This window comes from Aptenodytes forsteri, unplaced genomic scaffold (genome assembly GCF_000699145.1).
Source record: "Aptenodytes forsteri isolate BGI_AS27 unplaced genomic scaffold, ASM69914v1 Scaffold50, whole genome shotgun sequence".
NCBI classification, from domain to species: Eukaryota; Metazoa; Chordata; class Aves; order Sphenisciformes; family Spheniscidae; genus Aptenodytes; species Aptenodytes forsteri.
The window spans coordinates 3,543,592-3,561,910 of record NW_008795126.1 but is presented as its reverse complement, the minus strand read 5'-3'; the positions used below and the strand labels follow the sequence as shown (position 1 = coordinate 3,561,910).

General features: G+C 39.1%; 1 protein-coding gene across 1 annotated transcript in view; it reads left to right on the top strand.

Moving 5' to 3' along the window:
* Positions 1–18,319, top strand: part of PLCG2 (phospholipase C gamma 2) — a 58,958-nt gene that overhangs the window by 9,604 nt on the left and 31,035 nt on the right. The window contains exons 2-7 of the mRNA XM_009277302.2: positions 6,066–6,206; positions 8,885–8,978; positions 10,485–10,532; positions 14,678–14,762; positions 15,532–15,615; positions 17,083–17,126. Coding sequence (XP_009275577.1) covers positions 6,066–6,206; positions 8,885–8,978; positions 10,485–10,532; positions 14,678–14,762; positions 15,532–15,615; positions 17,083–17,126 — 496 coding nt within the window. The remainder of the gene's footprint in view (positions 1–6,065; positions 6,207–8,884; positions 8,979–10,484; positions 10,533–14,677; positions 14,763–15,531; positions 15,616–17,082; positions 17,127–18,319) is intronic.

Sequence of the window (18,319 nt, the reverse complement as noted above, 5' to 3'; positions counted from 1 at the left end):
ATGTCATTGCAAAAGTGAATCCACTTCTTGCTCTTTGTGGAGTATCTTTTCAAAGGAACATTAAAATTCACCTTTTTTCTGTTTTGAAATGGCTATGTTTCAGTTGTCACCCAGGGGATCTTTGGGCAAGTCTTCAGCTGAGTATTTAGAGCTTGGTTTCTGTGGTCAAATGAAAAAATGAACGTGTGTAGCCTTTAGCTGTTTTCAGATAATTTCTTCCCTTTAGCAGATCAGTTCTGCAATGTTGAATGCTAACTTAAAACGACCAGACTTCCTGTCATGGCCAGCCAGCGAAATGGGGATCGAATGAACTTCATAGACCTGAGCACCCCTAATGTGATTGATCAAAGTGAGTGCAAGACATAGGTACTCCAGTATGCTTTCCCAAAAGTCAAAGTTTTACATGGCAACATTTTTGGTTTGTTGCATGGAGTAGAATGTAAATTTTTATGGGCACATATGTAAATTTTACCCTATTCTTATCTCATTTTGTGAAGGTGCCTTTTAATTTTTAATATGAAACCAATAGCCATTTGAGACGTATGGCCCCTTGAATCAGAGCTCAAACTGGGAAGAGCTGTAATATGTTGTTGCTCTGCTGAGCAGTCCAGTGAGAAGTTATTAATTTAATGGTAATTTGTTGTTACTGTACATGACAGCTCTGTGTGACCTGATTACTTAAAAACCTGTGGGTTTAAGAAGTGCACTTCTCTAATGCTTATGTCAGTCACACAGCTGAATCCCCAGAGGACCCCTAGGAAAGGTAGTCATGTGTGCTTTCTCAAGATGCACCATGCTGTTTCTCATGTTCCATCCTTGGTAACTGTGTTTTCAGATAATTTTGTGGCTTACCTGTAACGACTTCCTTGGGCCACTGAATGTCTCACTAAATTTCACTGTTTGTATGAGCTGAATTACTTTCCATGCCACATCTATACTCTCATGCTGCAGGAGATTTCTGCTTTCATGTGACTTCGTCCTTCTCTGAGAGAAGCCTCACCTTTTTCCCTTTAGAGTTGCACAAAATCCATGTTTCATTGCTGCTCTGAATAAAACAGGCTGTTAAGACACACATTGTATAGTTAATCTTTAATTCCGCAGAAGTGAGAACAAAGCCATTGTCCTCACTAACCACCGTGAAGTACATTTGCAAAAGGATACTAAAGGCTTTCTTCATTCACTGGGTGCTCATTTGCACATAGCCTGTGTTGCAGGGGCCAGTTTCTGTCTTTCTGAAATGAAACCTTCTTTGGAATGTTTTGTAATGCAAATTGTTGAAACAAAATGTGGATTCTGAAAACTGGTTCTTAAGTGCAGAATGTTGCTATGTATACACACGCATGAAAATGTGAGTATATTCTTATAAAGAATGCCCACCCTGTGTCTAGGTCCATGGCACTTAGGTGATCAGAGTGCCTTATTTTCCTCTCTGAAACATTGCCAGTAGTTTCCCTTTAGCCTTCTTGAGACTTACTGAAAATACCTGCTGAAGTAAATAATGCTCATGGCCTGATTTCCAACTCTGTAAGCCTCCTTTGAATCTCTCTGTAGGCTTTTTCTTCTCCTCCATTAAGTATATAACTCTGAGCTCTGATCCAAGCATCGTTTCTGGCCACAGACACTGAAAGACTCCCAGGGACTTTGGACTTTCAGTCAGGAGCTTTATCTTACAAGACTCCGTAGTCCATAATGCCAGTCTCAGCTGAACTTTTTCATGGTTTATCGAGACTTTTCTATCAAGGATACCTTGCTAGGTTGACAGCCTCTAAGGTTTTCTGACTTATCCCATTTATATACAATCTGCCTGAATTTCCAGTCTAAAATTATCTGACTGGACCAAAGCTGATCTATGCAAACTTGCCTTCCTACAGCGAACTTACATGGGCACTTCAGCTAACATAAGGTGTTCTGCTGTTGGCATTGGCTGGTTTTAAGCAGGGTCTATTCCCTAACCCAGTTGTCTGTTTAGGTGCTGAATGCTTGCGCTCCCAACCAGAGGTGGGTGTTGTGTGAGCATGGGGGCGGACAGAGGCAGAACTTCTCCCTTTGAACAGCAGTACTGGTTTGTTCTCTTCTTCTGGAATGAGGAGCACAGTGTTGTGTACAACAATGTAATGTTTTTTGCAGTTCTGTTCACGTCATTTTCTACCTGTGCTTATGTCTTGTCTTCTACTCAGCTTGCACAGCACTTACTGTAGTGGAATCCAAATTCTGTTTTACTGTCTACCTCTAAGTGTAACTGAAGGAAAGGTAACAGCAATTCATACCTATAAGTGTGTGACTAAATGTGATCACTACTGCCATGTTATTTGAATGGAGATCAGTGGAGATGTTGAGGATCAAAAGTCTATTGTTAAGTTTATGGCAGTAAAGAGCTCTAGCAGGCGCTCTGGAAGGCACTGAGCAATTAATCTGTGCAGTCTTTGGAAAGTAGCTATGTAGTAGTGTAACGATCCATTGAATTAACTGATTTGCCGGGTAACACACAACAGCAGGAGCTGAAGTTCAGCACCTTCAGGCTCTGAACTGCCACGAATACTGCACGTCCAGATCAGAGCCTGAAACAGGATGGTAATTGAAGGTCCCTTGGAGTCTGTCCAGATCAGAGCCTGAAACAGGATGGTAATTGAAGGTCCCTTGGAGTCCGGTCTCGTTAAAGAGCCACTTGAGGGAGTTGTCAGAATCAGTAGGTGACTGATGAGGCTGCCAAGGAGATCCTTTTAACCCATGGAAATAACCACATAAAAGAATGGATGAAATGTAAACTAGTATTGTAGGGTTTTTAGAGTGGCACTAGACTTCTGAACTGTTTGGCTGGGGACTGAATGTGTTGGGAGTGTCCTCCTTGTCTTGCTGGGTTTGAGTCAACTTCTCTACAGGGCGTACTTTGATTTATGTTTCCTTGGGAAATGCATTAATCTTCTTGCACAATTTTATGGAAATTGCACCTGCAAGCATATTGGATTTGATCTGACACTGCAAGCTGCATATGTCCAGGTCTGTGCTTTTTTCAAGTTTATCAGGCCCCAGGAATATCTGTCTGTGAAGCCAGGTCAGGATACAGCTCTGCAATTTGCACGTGGGATTGAGAAGGAGGAAGTCTCCAGTACTTCAAGGCAGCAAGAAGATAGAGTGTCCGAGGCGCTGTGCTTGTAGTTCTGGCATAGGCATGAAGTTACATTTTAATTGTTCAGTGACAGATTGTGCTATAAGAAGTTCACAGTGACTGCGTAACAGCTACGTTGGTACAGTTGATTTACTAATCTGAGTCTGAAACATGTTGCAGCTTTTCCTGGCCTGTTCCTTTCTCAGTTCAGTCGGGATCAGCCATTCTGGACTTAGTGGGCATTGTGTGGAGGGTGCCGGGTGACTCCAGACTACCTGGGAAGACAGCAGAGCTTAGCGCGAGACCAGAATTTATGCTTGCTCTGCATGTCTCTCTTCTCCCTCTGATTTTCTGCCTTGGCTTTTCTTTCAATAGTATAGAATAATACATCCTAAATGACATTATAAAATGTCGTTAAAATATATGCAGGTAGTTTCCATTCATTTTCTGAAACTGTAACATGTAGTATATATTTCTGTGAAAATCTAAAGAATGTTTAATAAAACTTGTGTTTTGTACATGTTTCATATATTATTTAAGTAAACGTAATGATATCTTGCCGGAATTTTGCAGGACATATATAATATGTTGCCTGAAAAGTACAGGAATGTAAAATTCTGAATTTGAGGGGGTTTTATATAAATAATTTCTCTCCCCCCCCTTTTGTTCTCTTGCTGAACTATTCCTCTGTTTACTGAATGTTTAGCAATTAGGGTATAGTAATCTCTTTTTCAAAGACCAGTTGGAGAAATGATAATACGGTTACCAGTGTGAAACCTGTGCATACAAAAATCCTTGTGCCTATATGTATATACACATACGTTCACGCAGGAGAATGGGATGGTAGGGTTGAAAGGTTGTAATGCAATGAAAAGAACTGTAGTGAGTATATGTAACTGAGGGGAGACATTGAGTAAGTTTGTGTGTTTGTTTCAGAGGTCAGTATGAGGTAAGAGCCGCTTGAAATGACAACAGCAATGCAGGTTGTGAAATCTGTTTTATTGCTGTTTATAGTTTATACTTTTAAGGGGGTCTTCGTGGTGTGGTGTTCATATGTGTGGATTTATAGGAGTCTGAAATGAAAAGTGTGCTTCACTTTGAAGTTAAAACTGTTTTTCAGCAGGGATTTGTTGGGTGAAGGAAAGCGGAAGAGGTGACTGGGGTTGCTCTTGCCCGTGATTAGAATGAGCCAGCATGGTGTGCAGTCCCGTGCTGTTTACTGCAGCCATGCAACCTCCTTCCCTCTCCATTTGGGTACTCGCTATTTCTGCATCCTGATTCTTCTCTGCTGATATTAACGTGAATTGGTGGGCTTAGGTCATCTTTTTCAGATGGAGGCATTTTGGGATGGATATTTGGATACACCGCTAGGGATCTAAGTGAGACTCTGGATGATAAGGGGATCAGAGTCATCAGAGCTTTTGGTTGCTGGTCGTTTATGGTCATGTCATTAATTTTTTTTAGTAGTTTGCATCTAAATTTAGGGGCCCTAACCAATCACATATGCAGATCTTAGGAAATGTTTTCATGATTTGAGAGGGTGGCTGAGCCACGGAGGCTGAGACATTAAAAGCTCTATCTTAAAGATAATTACGCTTGGAAAAGATTAGTTCAGGTTAACCTTTGAGGTCCCATTTTCCCAAGGTAAGTTGTTTAATGACTGGGAGAAGGGAGTGTCTGGTGGTAAGTTTGGCTGAGATACTTTGCAGAGAATAAGAAATTCCAAGATAAATTAATGTTTCATTATCAGGATTTTATTGATGAACTTCCTTGCTTGTCCCTCCTTCCTTTCCATGTTGGCATCATAGAAACCCAGAGTTACGCAGGCCGAAGCTTTAACCAGTGTTCAGCTCCCCCTCGGTTGGCAGCAGAGTTGCTTTTTCATTATGTTATTAACTGTCTTCTGTTACTGATGAGGTGCTCATTTAAAACAGGGTTTTTACATTGCAGAGTTCTTAAATGCATGGACAGAAATGCTCAGCTATTTTCCTTGGATCTTGCTAGGTCTGATAAACATATTTCAAGAGCAGCCATGAAATGTTTTTCTTCACTCTTCATCCTGTAGCTCATAAGTCAAGACTGTCCAGAAGTGGGAAGAGCTGTTTATTTGTCTGGTCCACAGGCAGAACAAAACCACTTCCTCAGTTTTCTAATAAGTATCTTATCTTGAGAGTGCACATATTTCTATTTCAGTGCTGTCTCACTGCTGTTATGCAGGCCACGTAGCAAGGGCTTGATAAAAAGGGAGCTGACTTGAGAAAATGTGTGCTTGTGCAGTGTTCACATTCTGCTATGCTCTAATACTTGCTGCTGTAGAAAGCAGCAAGTTGAAAGTGATACAACAGGATACAACAGGTTATGTTAAATGACAGAGATCTCTTTGGAGTTGACCAGGAAAAAACTCAGAAACATTTTAATTATTAGGCTGGATTTTCTCTTTATATTCCTACTTTAAATATTTTTCTTACAAGTGCCAGTGACTATACTAGCTGACAAGGTTAGCTGACTGTCTAAGATCTGATGCATAATTTTTAGGTGGGTAAGTTAGAAGTTGTATCTTTTCTTTTTTGTCTCTGAACAGTTGTCATGGCAATTGGAAATTTCTTGCTTAGAGTAAATGTCATTTGTGAAATCATGTCTTCTGTAACCCAAAGGGGCTATGTTTATACACTTTGTCCATGGATAATCAGTGGTAGTGAAATGATAAAAATATTAAAAGTTATTTTTCTTCTTCTTTTGGTCCTTCTCTACTGTTGCCTGTTAATCAGTAATATATTTAGTTGTGGATTTGTGGATTGCAAGCTGGTGCAATTTGCATTTCTTGCCCAATAAAGATCTGTAAGTTTATATATATAGATATTGTATATATGTATGCATGCTTTGAGTTGTTCATCTTATTGTTTCAGGCTCTGCTGGAACGTAAGTGCAGTTGTACTGACTGAATGTTGTTTCCTTTCAGTGGATCTGATGGAAATAAAAGAAATTCGCCCAGGAAAGAATTCGAAGGACTTTGAGCGTTGCAAAGCAAAGCAAAGAGAAGAACACTGCTTTACTATTTTTTATGGTACTCAGTTTGTCCTCAACACCTTAAGCTTAGCAGGTACTTTTTTCTTCTTTGTTTCTTCTTTAAACCTACCAATTAAACAAATCAAATACATTGATGGAATAGTAACGCAAAGAAAACTGCGGTTTTGACTTCTGCAGTTCAGGAGCGCGCCGGATGTTTAAAATCTGGAGGTAGACCTTTTACTCGGCCCTTTATGTCTGTGAACTGCTGCATTTGTAATGTTTTGCTTTCAAAGCACACAGTGTATCGTGTGAGTGTAGTTTCCGATTTGCTCAATCATTTCTAGCAAGGTAGACTTTTGCTGGTTAAACATCTCTAGTAAGGTTTTCAACACTGAAGAGCAGAGGTGACATTGTCCTTTTTAAAGTCAGCAAAGGATTTGCTATTGTCTTCAGTGTGGCCAGAATATTGCCCTGGCATTTTTAGTCTGGCCAAAATGATTCTGGAAACAATAGCCATGAAGAGTTAGACTACAGCTGTATCGCAGAAACTTTGCTATCACCTATGAGCAATTGCAGACTAATTTGCAAAAATGAAGTTCTAGTTTGGGTTATGTGTGTGCATGTCACCTGATAATACTAAACCTCTTCTAAAGAAGTACTAGGGGACCATAAATAAAATTACAAGGTGATAAATTGAAAATGAAGAGATCGGTGTGAAGCAGAGGGAAGTTGTATCCTGTATCTGTGGAAAGGGTTGGGGCACTTCTTATTTCAGGTGAGATTATCCAGGGTCACAAAACCAAGGATTTTGAAATGAAAAGGGATATAAATTCTTACAGTGCAGGCTGAATACAGCTTCTAACCAGTGGAGTTTATAAAGAGATTTCTCTTCTAAAAAATTTCTGATGGATCCTTGGTTTAGAATCATGCAGAAGATTTATTTGGAGTGGTAGTTCCCTCTGTCCTGTGCAGGAACATGCTTGTCCATTTAAATAATTAAATTCTTTGCAAAATCTTAATGGGAGAAAAGAGCAGTGCTTTGTAAGCATTTTAATGCTAACAGTAGCTTGTTTTTTTTTTAAATGGAATGAATTGCTTATAGATTGCAGTACTAGAAGACAGGTTTTTCACAGTCTGATGCACTGGAAATTAAAGACTGCTTGTGACTAATCCATTGTTATAGGCTTTTAACTTTAAATAAGTTTTACCATTGTTGGCTGAATTCTGTGAAAATTTTGAGTAAGTGGCTATGCTTAAGTGCAGCTGTGCCAGGTACTTCAGATTGATTTCCTCTAACAACCCCCCTGTCCCTCCTCCATGGCAGTTCTCAAAACCAGGCCTCTGCCAACACTTTGAAAACACTCAGTACCATGAGATTTGTTGCCTTAATGCTGAACTGCAGAACAACACAATATAACTTTCAATTAAGGGAGAAATCCTTTTCCTTGTTAACGCGCTTTGTCGTGGTTTCTTAAAACCATATAAAATAATTGTTACTTAAAAAGAATGGTAGCTGTCAGTAAGGGCAGAATTGTCTTGGGAGAAGAATTGGTTTGGCAGTGGTAGTGGGTGTTCTTTCCGAAATTGTAACTAATTGAAAAAAATTTCCATGGGGAGCTGAGGCTGGGCTCTAGCTTCATCCCTGGGGGATAAAGCATTGTTTGAAAGTACGTTTAAATAAAATGTAATCTTCGTCTTTTGAGAAACTGTTTTGCTTTGAAGGCAGTTAAAAGAATTTGCACAGATTACAGCTCCTGTGTGAAAATAGTTTTTCAGAACTGATTTAACTGAAGAATGCCTTCATGGAATTTCAGAACCAGCATGCTAAAGCAAGTGGACTTTGCTCAACTGAAGGCTGTAATGATAGCATCTCATCTAAAGCCCAAAAAAATGGTTTTGGCTTAACTGGTATTCCCTAGGGAAGGCTATACCCAGCATGCAGTTCATCATCTTGCTTCTGTTGGGTCGAAGTATTACCAAATGCGATCACGTTAAATGATGTGGTGGACTCTTCTGGTTTGGGAAATGGAAAGGCAAACTACATTTAAAACAAAACAAGACAGTGATAAACCAATTTGTAAGGTTGGAAGGAAGATGTACCTGGCTTCTAGTGTTAAACTGCACAAAGAATTTTAGACCTTTTTTCAACTTCACTTGTATTAAAATGTGTTCTATGTAAGCTACACCAGTTTTGTACATTGCTCCCTTCCTTTTCCTCTTGCCTAAGTCTAGTCTGGAACAATCTGTGTTTAGAGGCATGGATAGGACAGACAGGAGGTGGTTATGTCCATCAAAAGCCAGTACTTCACAATTTTCTTGTAGGTTGCTTGGAATATAATGAACTAGCTTTATGCTATAACACTGAGTTCTTTTGTCTGTGCACTTCAAGTTGCTCTAGATTTAGGTCTCTGGGCTTTTGCCACTTTGGAAATCGAAGATGAGAAAATGAATTTTGATTGTGTTACTACAAGAGCTCAGCAGTAGTTTCATAGTCTTTCTGCTGAGATATTGAAACTTGCCTACCCTGATAAGCAGACTTCTAAAAGGAGGAATTTTTTGACAGAGCTTCCAGAATTAACCCTCCCACCCCCAAATTTATGCTGGTTTTTATTAGTTTTATTATTAGCAACATGAAGCTATGCAATGGGATTTATCAGAGAGAAAGGTTAATCAGCAGCTTTGTGTACTAGAGTTTAAACATCACAAGTAATGTCTTGGTTTTGTGTTGATTTTGTTTTGATGTTTCTCACACCATATTATTTTTTTCAGCTGACTCTAAAGATGATGCTGATAAATGGTTGTGTGGCTTGAATATCTTGTATCAAGAGGTCATGAGTGCTCCCACACCTGCGATCACAGAGAGGTATGTGGACATATTTTCACTTTGTGAGACTTGACGTTTCTTTGGAATTGAAAGTGGAAAATCTGAAAGAAATTTTTAAGGTGCAACAAGTGGTGCCTGCCAGTTACCTTAAGAACAACTACTCTCCAATTAGTGTATGATACAGAAAGCTCATATGGAAATTCTCCATGTCTATTTTGCTATATACATGTTCTGGAATCGCACTCTGCTGTATCCTCTAATGTGGACTTGCAATTTACCTTGTTCTGTATACCAAACCAAACCAAAACGAGAATCTCTTAATGAGATCACAAGAACATCTGGTGTAAGTGTGCATTGACTTCTTGGAAAATTCAAATGTCTTATGCAATCACAGTAGGCTTGCTGTAGTAGATGTCCATGTGTCCTGTGTCCCAATAATTCCAAGGTGTGCTTTTGCGGTTTCTCCTTTTTATTGGACCCATTGCATTGTACGGCAATGGATTAGCTTACTCAGAGAGCCAGGCTGAAAATGAACATTTTTAAGGATTACTTTTTAGCAGCCAGCCATATGATGGTGAAACTGCGTCCTTAATGCTTCTAAGGATGTTGCACTTGAAACTACTTACAATCAGAATGCCAGTTTTGTTGACAAGCTTTTAACGCTGTCTCTGTACCTGATTGCTTTTCATCACTGCTGACATTTTTGTTTGTGGTCACTGCTGTTACCTGTTGTGAGGATATATCCTGTCCTCACTTGCTACCTGACCAAATTGTGGCTTTGACATTGATGTTGTCTTTACTTACTTGCCGTTCCAGCTGGGGAGAAAGTATTCTTATCTATTCTTACCTATTGTATGGTATTGCAGCGAGCTGCTACGCAAAGTGCTACTGGGTTCCAGGCTATATTTGTGCAGCAGAGTGATTCCCGTAGAGACTGAGGATAAGCTTAATAATGACATGCTGTGTTCATCCTTTAGATCAAAATGGGGGGTGTGTGTGTATACTTACTATTAATGCTGCTAATAGTATTTTGCTGTGCACCTAAAACTGACATGCACTCTAATGAGGATTTTCTTTAAAACTCTTTAAACCCCTCTCCCTCCCCCCTAATTTTTAATTTTTATGCATCTAACAGATCTTTGAACCAACAGCCTCAGCTGGCATAAATCATTGACTTTATGGAGTTACTCTAGTTTAGATTAGTTGAAGTTTTGGCTCACTTTATCCACTTATTTTTACAGCTTCTGGTTGCTCATTCTTTTCTGTCCTGCCCTCCCTTCCCCTTCCTGTGTTGTTTATGTGACTTTAAAATGCAGTATTAAGCAGCAGAAAAGTATGTATTTACAAATATGGTTATAAAACTGGCTGAATCCTTAGATGCTGCCCTGGAAATGTTTTTACTTTATTAAAAGAGATGTATCTTATGACTTCTAAATATTTCTATTGAATTTCTTCTATGGATTTTGATATTTCATTGGCTGTGTTTTCTTTTATAATTCCTAGATTAAACCTTTTTTTTTTTCTTTTTTCCCTCTTTTCCTCAAGCTGGCTGAGAAAGCAGATCTATTCTGTTGATCAAACGAGAAGAAATAGGTAAGAAGCTCTCCCTTTGTTCAGTTTGGTTTTAGTGAACTTTTGTTGCAGATTCTAACATGGAATGAAAAGAAATAAATACTTCTTCATCCAAGATGTGAAATATGAGACCCCTGAAAATGGCATTTGCTCTTGCTTTAACAACTTGAGTTTTGCCTTTTGCTAAACACAGTGTATTCATAGCACTCACTCATGTTCATGTACGTGGTATAATGAGGAAGCACATGATGAAAAAGAAATAGTTTTGCTTTTGGCCTAGAATTACCCTGCCAGAATGAGGAAAGGGAGTTCTCTTCTCCCAGTCTTACTGTAGAGATTCAGCTCAGCTGTGCAGGTGTGTTAGGTTGCTTGCTTTATAGAGGTCTTTGCCCTTTCGTAGCCAAGTTGGAGCCCAGCAGCTTGAACTGTATAATTGCTGAAGCGTCTTTGAATTGGAATGACTACACTCTAATGTAGACAGACCAGATCCAGCTTTTAAAAGCTTATTTCAGCATTAGTAACAATGAAGCTGCATAAGCAGAGTTCAACATGAGCTGCTAAAGATCCAGGGCAGATGTTTAAGTGATTAGCCTTCCCTTGTTTCAGTCCTGATGGGGCCTGAACATGGCTAGTATGTGTGGTATCTAGTTTGAAACTAGTCATGGCAGCAGTGTCAGATATATCCAGAGATAGGGTTGTCCCAGCAATAACATGAATTCTTTCCTGCAGGGGTCAGAACTGTGAGGAGAACAGAACAGAATATTAGGAGGACGAGGAGATAAGAGAGATACCTGAGGATATTAGAGGAGAGGAGGAGGAAGACTACTGGTATGACAGGGTAGCACTGTGTGAAAGAGTTACTTAAACAGTGGGAAACACAAGATACTCTTGAGGGTAGATAGAGAAGGAAGCCAAGTTAGTGGTTTGGAATAAGGGCAAAATCTTTCTTTTTTTTTTTTTTTGAGCAATTGGCCTGGCTACGTGGGCTTGTCTTTTTGCCATATACTGAAATAGACCAAAGCCATAGAATTACCTCTGACATGGTGCTTCTCATGTGAAGGAAGTCCCATGGGTTGTAGCTCCCAGTGTGATGTGGGTTTGTAGCTTTTGCACAACAAAGGAGACTTTTTTCTTTTTTTTTTTTTTTAATGAATTCAGTTGCATACCTCTCCTTAGAGTTTCTAGAAATCATGTGACACTGAGAATAATGTTAACCCCTCCTTCCCCATGTCTATTACTTGACCGTGATTTTGCTCTTTGTCTGGAACATGCATTTTATTATCAGGTGTAATTCAGTGTAGAAAAGTACATGCATTTCCTCTCATTTAGGCCTTTTCCTAAAAGCGAAATAAAGTGTGATGTTTCATTGTGTGAATGAGACTGTGTTATTGCAGGAAATAACACCATTCTGCAGACAGCCTGTGGCATTGTGCAGCTGGCTTCAGTGTGAGCTGAGACACCATTTCAAAACGGTGTTTCATAAGCTGGCCAGAGTGGTGAAGGGGGAAAGTACCATCCTTTACTCGATGTTGGCTTATACCTCCTGATGTATTTTGAAAAACTAGCCCTGCAATGGGGATATGTTGGTGAGGATCATGAAGCAAAAGCAAATGTTAGGATAGAGAAGCTGTGGCTGACAGTATATGTCTGTTGAAGAGGTTTCATTTGTTGTTTCATCACTACAAAGCAGTCTGGTTAGGATCAAGGGGACTTGCACTGTGGAGAGGGCAGTTTTTCGTTCTCTTGATAGATGATTCATGCTTTTAGAAAAATTCAGGAAAGGAGTTTGAACTGAGTTTCATTGTGTTTAGTGTTGCAGTTTCTAGGGAGGTTAATTGTAAAGGTTAGGCTTCCAGGCAAGTCCTGTTTCACAGGTTGATTTTTTTCTTTTTCCAGTGGTAATGAAGTCCCAGCTCTTTGTTTTGGCTTGCGCTTGTCTGGCCAGAGGAAATTGCTTGTGCTTGGTGTTTAGGGTACAAATGGAGTGCTCGTTCTTACTCCTAAAAGAAGTGTTTTTTTCCAGAGGTCTGGCGACAAGGCGGAAAGCCAGGAATTTCCTGAGTTCTAATCTGGCTTTGGCATGGACTTTGGCTAAGTTCCTTCTTGCTTTGCCTCCTTCCCTCTCTACACAATGGAGATGAGAATATCTCACAGGGTAGCTGTTTGTATGGACGCTGTAGAATAGAAGTGTTAACTTCCGTCTAGGTGCTAATTGTTTTTGTTGCTTTCAGGTGACTGTTCTGACCCTGTGTTTGCAGAGGGTTAATGGCTTATGAATTGCAATGTAGGTCAAGACAGAGTGCCTTAGCCTTGTTTTCTCAGGTACTGTTGGTATTGCATTAATGTTTTGTGGGCATTGGCAGTAGGACCCATGGACGTTGTGCCTGCTTCTCATGATTCTTCCCTGCTTCCTTTTGCTGCCATTGATTCCCCTCATCTTCCACTCTAGGACTTGTCCCTGTGCCCTTCACATGTCCCACTGTAATGCTGCGTCTTTCTCACTGAGACCTCGTATCAGTTCCTATCCAGAGTACCCAGTGTTTGAGACTCTGTCCTAGAACATGCAACCTAATTTCCGTTCTTTGCTATCCAAAGACAAGTTGAGCAGCAGGTGACTGAAATGGGGCTACAGGAGACAGCTGAGTTGGTGTACCAGCTTGGTGCTGCTGAATGGATGAAGTCTCACTCTTTCCTTTTCCTCTACCACCTCTCCGTGCTGCTAATCGGGCATTCCAGCCCCTTTTCTTATTCTGGCTATGACGCTGATCTGGGCACGAGGTGAGCTGGGTGACCTCATGAAGCCAGCGGAAAACTTGTTCTATGTCTGTCTTGGCCACATAGTTTTCTGCTCACCTAGCAAGTTGAATCAGGTTAGCAGAAGGTTTGAAGAGCATCACAGCTGGCCTATGGAAGCAGTGGGACCATAGCAACAGGAGAACAGAGTGGGGCACAAGGAGAGGAGTTGGGGTTGCTTCTTGTAACAGCAGTGAGCTGTTAGATTGGCTCATCTGTACCTATGGCACATTTAAAGTGTTTGGACACCCAGCTCCTTTAGAAATCACCCCTCTCTCTGTTCATACAGGAGCTATAGTGGCATTCCCCTACCTCCTATTTCCATTTTGATGATAGGTATAGTAAATATTGTGAGCTGCTCTGAGCTTGCAGTGAAGGATGCTATGGCAGTGGCACCTAGGACACTGGAATAAAATCTGAGGTTGATGAGAAAACTGGAAGATGTGAAGAAAATTGAGGTTTTCAAAATAAGCTATTCACAGGTTTGTTTCTAATACAAAGTCTTCCTTCAACAAAAGAAGTTTGAGGTATACATCGTACATGATTTGATGTACGGCCAGAAAGTGTTGCAGCAATTAATAAATTTAGCTTTGTATATAAGTATTGCTTAAATACTTGGTGTATATAAGCACTGTGTTGTTTAAAATCTAAAATAAGTATGTCTTATTTGAAAGGTCTTGCTGTTATCTAGAAAACTTTTTTTTTTTAAGTGTTGCTGGTATATCAGTGGACATTCTGAAACCCTGTAAAAAGGGTCAGCAGGTCTGTGTAAATGGACCTGAAAGGCAATCCTCTCTGGGAAGACTTGGTTGTGAGAGAAGGATGAGGTTATGTTCAGATGTTGCAGAAGGGGAGAGTCTTGCTGCTGTGAATCAATTTTGCCATCCAAGTGAATAACAGCTGGAGAAAAAGGTTATAATGGTAATGAAAACTGGAGCTTTTTATTTTCTGTTTCTGCTCATGTTTGGTATATCCTTGTGTCTATATTCCAGTTTCAGTGGGACTGGAACAATGGAAGAAAGGCTGCAGTTCATCTGACCATGTGTAAACATCTACATTTGAGCTGATCATCTAGATCTGATTAATTGTTGATGGAGAGAAACGGGTGTCTCTGCAGCATGGTTCTTTTCATCCTGATATGGATGCCCACGTTAATTGAAATGCCTATTTCTCCCCTCTAACTAGGAAACATAGCTAGCTTGCTTACATGTAGGTGTTATGTTTATAGAAGTTTACAGTTATGCAAGATGAGCCCTACCCAAAATGTTTCAATAGTCACGTTTTTGTGTTGATAAAAAATATATTAGTAGCTGACTAGATACAGCAGAACTGTGGAGTTTTTGCTATATTTTTTTTTCTTCTTTTTTTCCCAGTATCAGTCTTAGAGAGTTGAAAACTGTTCTTCCCCAAGTAAACTTCAAAGTGAGCAGCATGAAGTTCTTGAAGGATAAATTTGTGGTAATTACCTGATAACTTATCTGTTTGGTATTATCTGATAAGTGTTGTTATTTCTTTTCAGGATACTGCCCATATTTTTGCTTCTTACCATGTACATTTAAAAAAATTATATAGGTTAATTTCTCAGCTTGGCTTTGCCTATATCTAAGGCTATAAGAAAATATAGACATAAATGTTCCTTCTTTTCATTGTAGGGTTGACCAAAGCCAGCATTGGGTTTTGAGCTCTGGTGCTGATACTGTGCAAGTGTATAGGAAAATGTTTTATGTTTAAGATAAAATTCATATATAAGAAAAAGAATTTTTTTGCAATATGATCAAGTAATAACCTCTTCACTCCAACTTTTGCTAATATTAATAACTTCTGAAGGTCGTTTCCATTCCTACAGGAATTTTAAATATTGCCACCTTTTCCTGCTTTCCAACTCTCCACCCTTAAAGCATACATTCTTGCTTCTGTTGCTCCAGCTAACAGTGACTAAATGAGGCACTACTTCACTCTCAGTAACACAGTGGAAATGGAGTCAGGGTACAAAATGCAAGGCCAAAGATGTGGGCTAGGAGCACTATGTCACAAACCAAGAATCATTACTTGTTTGTATTCTTAAAAAAATAAATAAATTAAAAAAAATCCCAAGTGGATAAAACAAATGAAGTTGGAGTAGAACAGAATGCGTGAGAGGGTGGCAGCTGGAGTAACAGTAACTTGTTTGCTGTGCAAATGCAGTTCGGGGAATTTTAAATTCACTGCGTGCTACTTTCTATTGTAGGAAATAGGCGCTCACAAGGAAGAGCTTAGTTTTGAACAATTTCATTTGTTCTACAAGAAAATAATGTTTGAACAACAGAAATCGGTAAGCTTTTTCATAAGTAGTCTTCATACTGTTAAACTGCTTGATCAGAGTAAAGAGTGAATGCTGATTTTTTTTTTGTTTTGTTTCTGTTTGTTACTAATTTTCTTTTTTCCCCATTCTTGTAACAGAAAAAGAGTATAGTACTGTACTTGATGTGTAGATAACAGTCACCATCAGCAATTGGCTTAAGAAGATGAATAAGTCATTCATGTTGCTTCTTGTGTGTTGGTAATAGAGATATGCACAGATATAATGGGGTTTCTGGGAAGAACTTTTCTTGTGAGTTTGTTCAGGATGTAGAATGTCTTTTCATTAGGCTTGGCTGATCTCTTTACTGATAGGAGCAAGGTTTTTCCATACTTGTATGAATCTTTTATCGCTAAGAACATTCTGTAAATCACGGGGATGTATCCTGAGCATCAAATAACAGCTATTCTCATCATCTCTCATGCTTGGAGATTACCGGTGGTGAGTCCATTACAAGACATGGATCAGACAGTCCTTGGGAGGCATGAATGCAGTGGAATTACATTTTAGCTAATTTATATGGGCGACTGCCTGACTACTGTTTCCACATATTCATTGCACAGATTCGTGAAGCTGGTGGAAACTGCATACGTTTAGTGACTCTGAGAGTTAGAAACCCTTTAAAACTGTGTGAAAACACATAATTTGAAATTACTTGCATAAATATCTTTGACGTGCTTATTGTTGATTCAACTTGCAGTTGCTAAAATAGAAGCTTCGATAGTCAAAGTCAGTGCTGTTTCTTTTGGCAATAGAGCTTTCTTGTGCTGTTTAAAAGTGATGCTGAAATTATTGTGTAGTATATATAGAATCTCCATTTACTGACAGGGTTTTAGTTTTGGCCATGAAAGTCTAGGTAATTAGCTTGGGCAGAAAGTTGAAGAGTAAAACACAGAATAAGGAGGCTTTCTGACTTCCTTAAACTCTTCTTGTCGCCCCTTGTGGATCATTTCAAAGAAACTCCTCAGTTTGCTCAACAACTGCTTTTGGTCAGGTGATAAGTTTCATGCGATCTGTAACTATGCTGTGCCAAGCTGGAAGCAATTTAGGTTTTATGTTCACATGAATAAATGTGATGGATGATACGTAATTCCAGTTTTTCTGGGATATCAAACAATAAAAGCTCCACAGAAACTTGACTGACTGTGTGCATAAGGTGCCTTATCAATAGCAAGTTTTTTGCCTGAGAATTGCGTGTGTTCACACTGAAAGGCCTGAAGTGCAGTTGCCAGCCTTGGCAGTATGTTTTTTCTTATGCGTTTAATTCAAAATGTGTCTTGCCAACTTGTATGCAGCTTCTCTAGAGCAGAAATGCATATATTTCCCCTTCCCAAATCAGTGGACATTATTAGATGGAATTAGATAGAAAATTGCATATTCTTTTATTATTTATCTTTTCCCCTTTTTTTGTGTTTTTTTTGTTTGTTTTTTTGTTTTAAGATTCTTGATGAATTCAAAAAGGATTCCTCTGTGTTCATTCTTGGGTGAGACTCTTCATTTGTATTATCTTTCCACATTTCCATATGGTTGTAGTGCTGCAGGATTGTTTTTTAATTACATCACTGTTTTTTTTTTTTTTTGTTCTGATGCTTTAGTAAGTGAAAAGAAATGATACATCTTTTTGCATTCAGAAAGGTGAATTTATCATGGAAATAAGTCCTGAATATAATTTGATAAATGTCTTTTACCTTCTGACTACCAAAATGGTATGGACTTGAACAAGCAAATTTGCCTATCCTCTGATTTTACTAAGAGCTGAACAGAACTATTGAAGGACAATTTGATAGAGAAATTTTAACTTCAGTCTGGAGAGTGGTGTGGTGCACAGGCTTTGCCTAGACTTGAGCAGAATGCTGATAGTAACAGTTTCTGCATCTTTCACTTGATGGACTTGCAAATTTAAGGAAGATGTGTACAGCATGAAAAGGGAGGTCACAGGCATTGCTAACATTTTGACTGTGAATTAAACCAGTTTATCTTGGTTTTGAGTATTACACTAACAGATTAAGGAAGTTACTTAAAACGTTTGCCCTAAGTGTATTGCATATTTCCTTAGCCCTTGGTCATGTCATATGAATTAAACTTTGTGAGACTGCTTAAAAGCACAGATTTATCAAGGATGGGTAGGTTATAAATACCTTATTGGTACCAGATGATGCGGCATTTGTGTTCTACAAAAGAGAAAGTAGTTGTGCCACTTTTTCTTGGTGCAGCTGCATCTTGCCTCCTTTTTCAGGAGGTGTTGATCTGTCATAGTAGATCATCTGAGTAATACATGGAAGGAGTTATTTGTGGAGGTGTGGCTCTATGATAATTTAAAAGAACAGTGTTTCTGTATGCCTCAACTAAGCTTAACAACACCCCTGTCAAGTGAATGCTCCTCATTTGCTACAAAGCAATGAGCAGAGGTTTGGTACTTTTCCCAGTGAATCACTATGAAAAATACATCAGGAATCCAGGAGGCTTTATTGGCTTTATTTAAAGGCTCAAAATAGGGTAATTAGATAATACACTATTACAAGCCTAACCAAAATGCCGTTGAAGTTATAAAAAGTTTCTTGGTGGTGGCAGCACATTTATACTGTAAATCGAAGATACAAATCCATATCATTTTTTGCTATAACATCTGATGACACTTGCTCTGTTAATTCTTTAGCTTCACTTTCCCCCTTTTTTT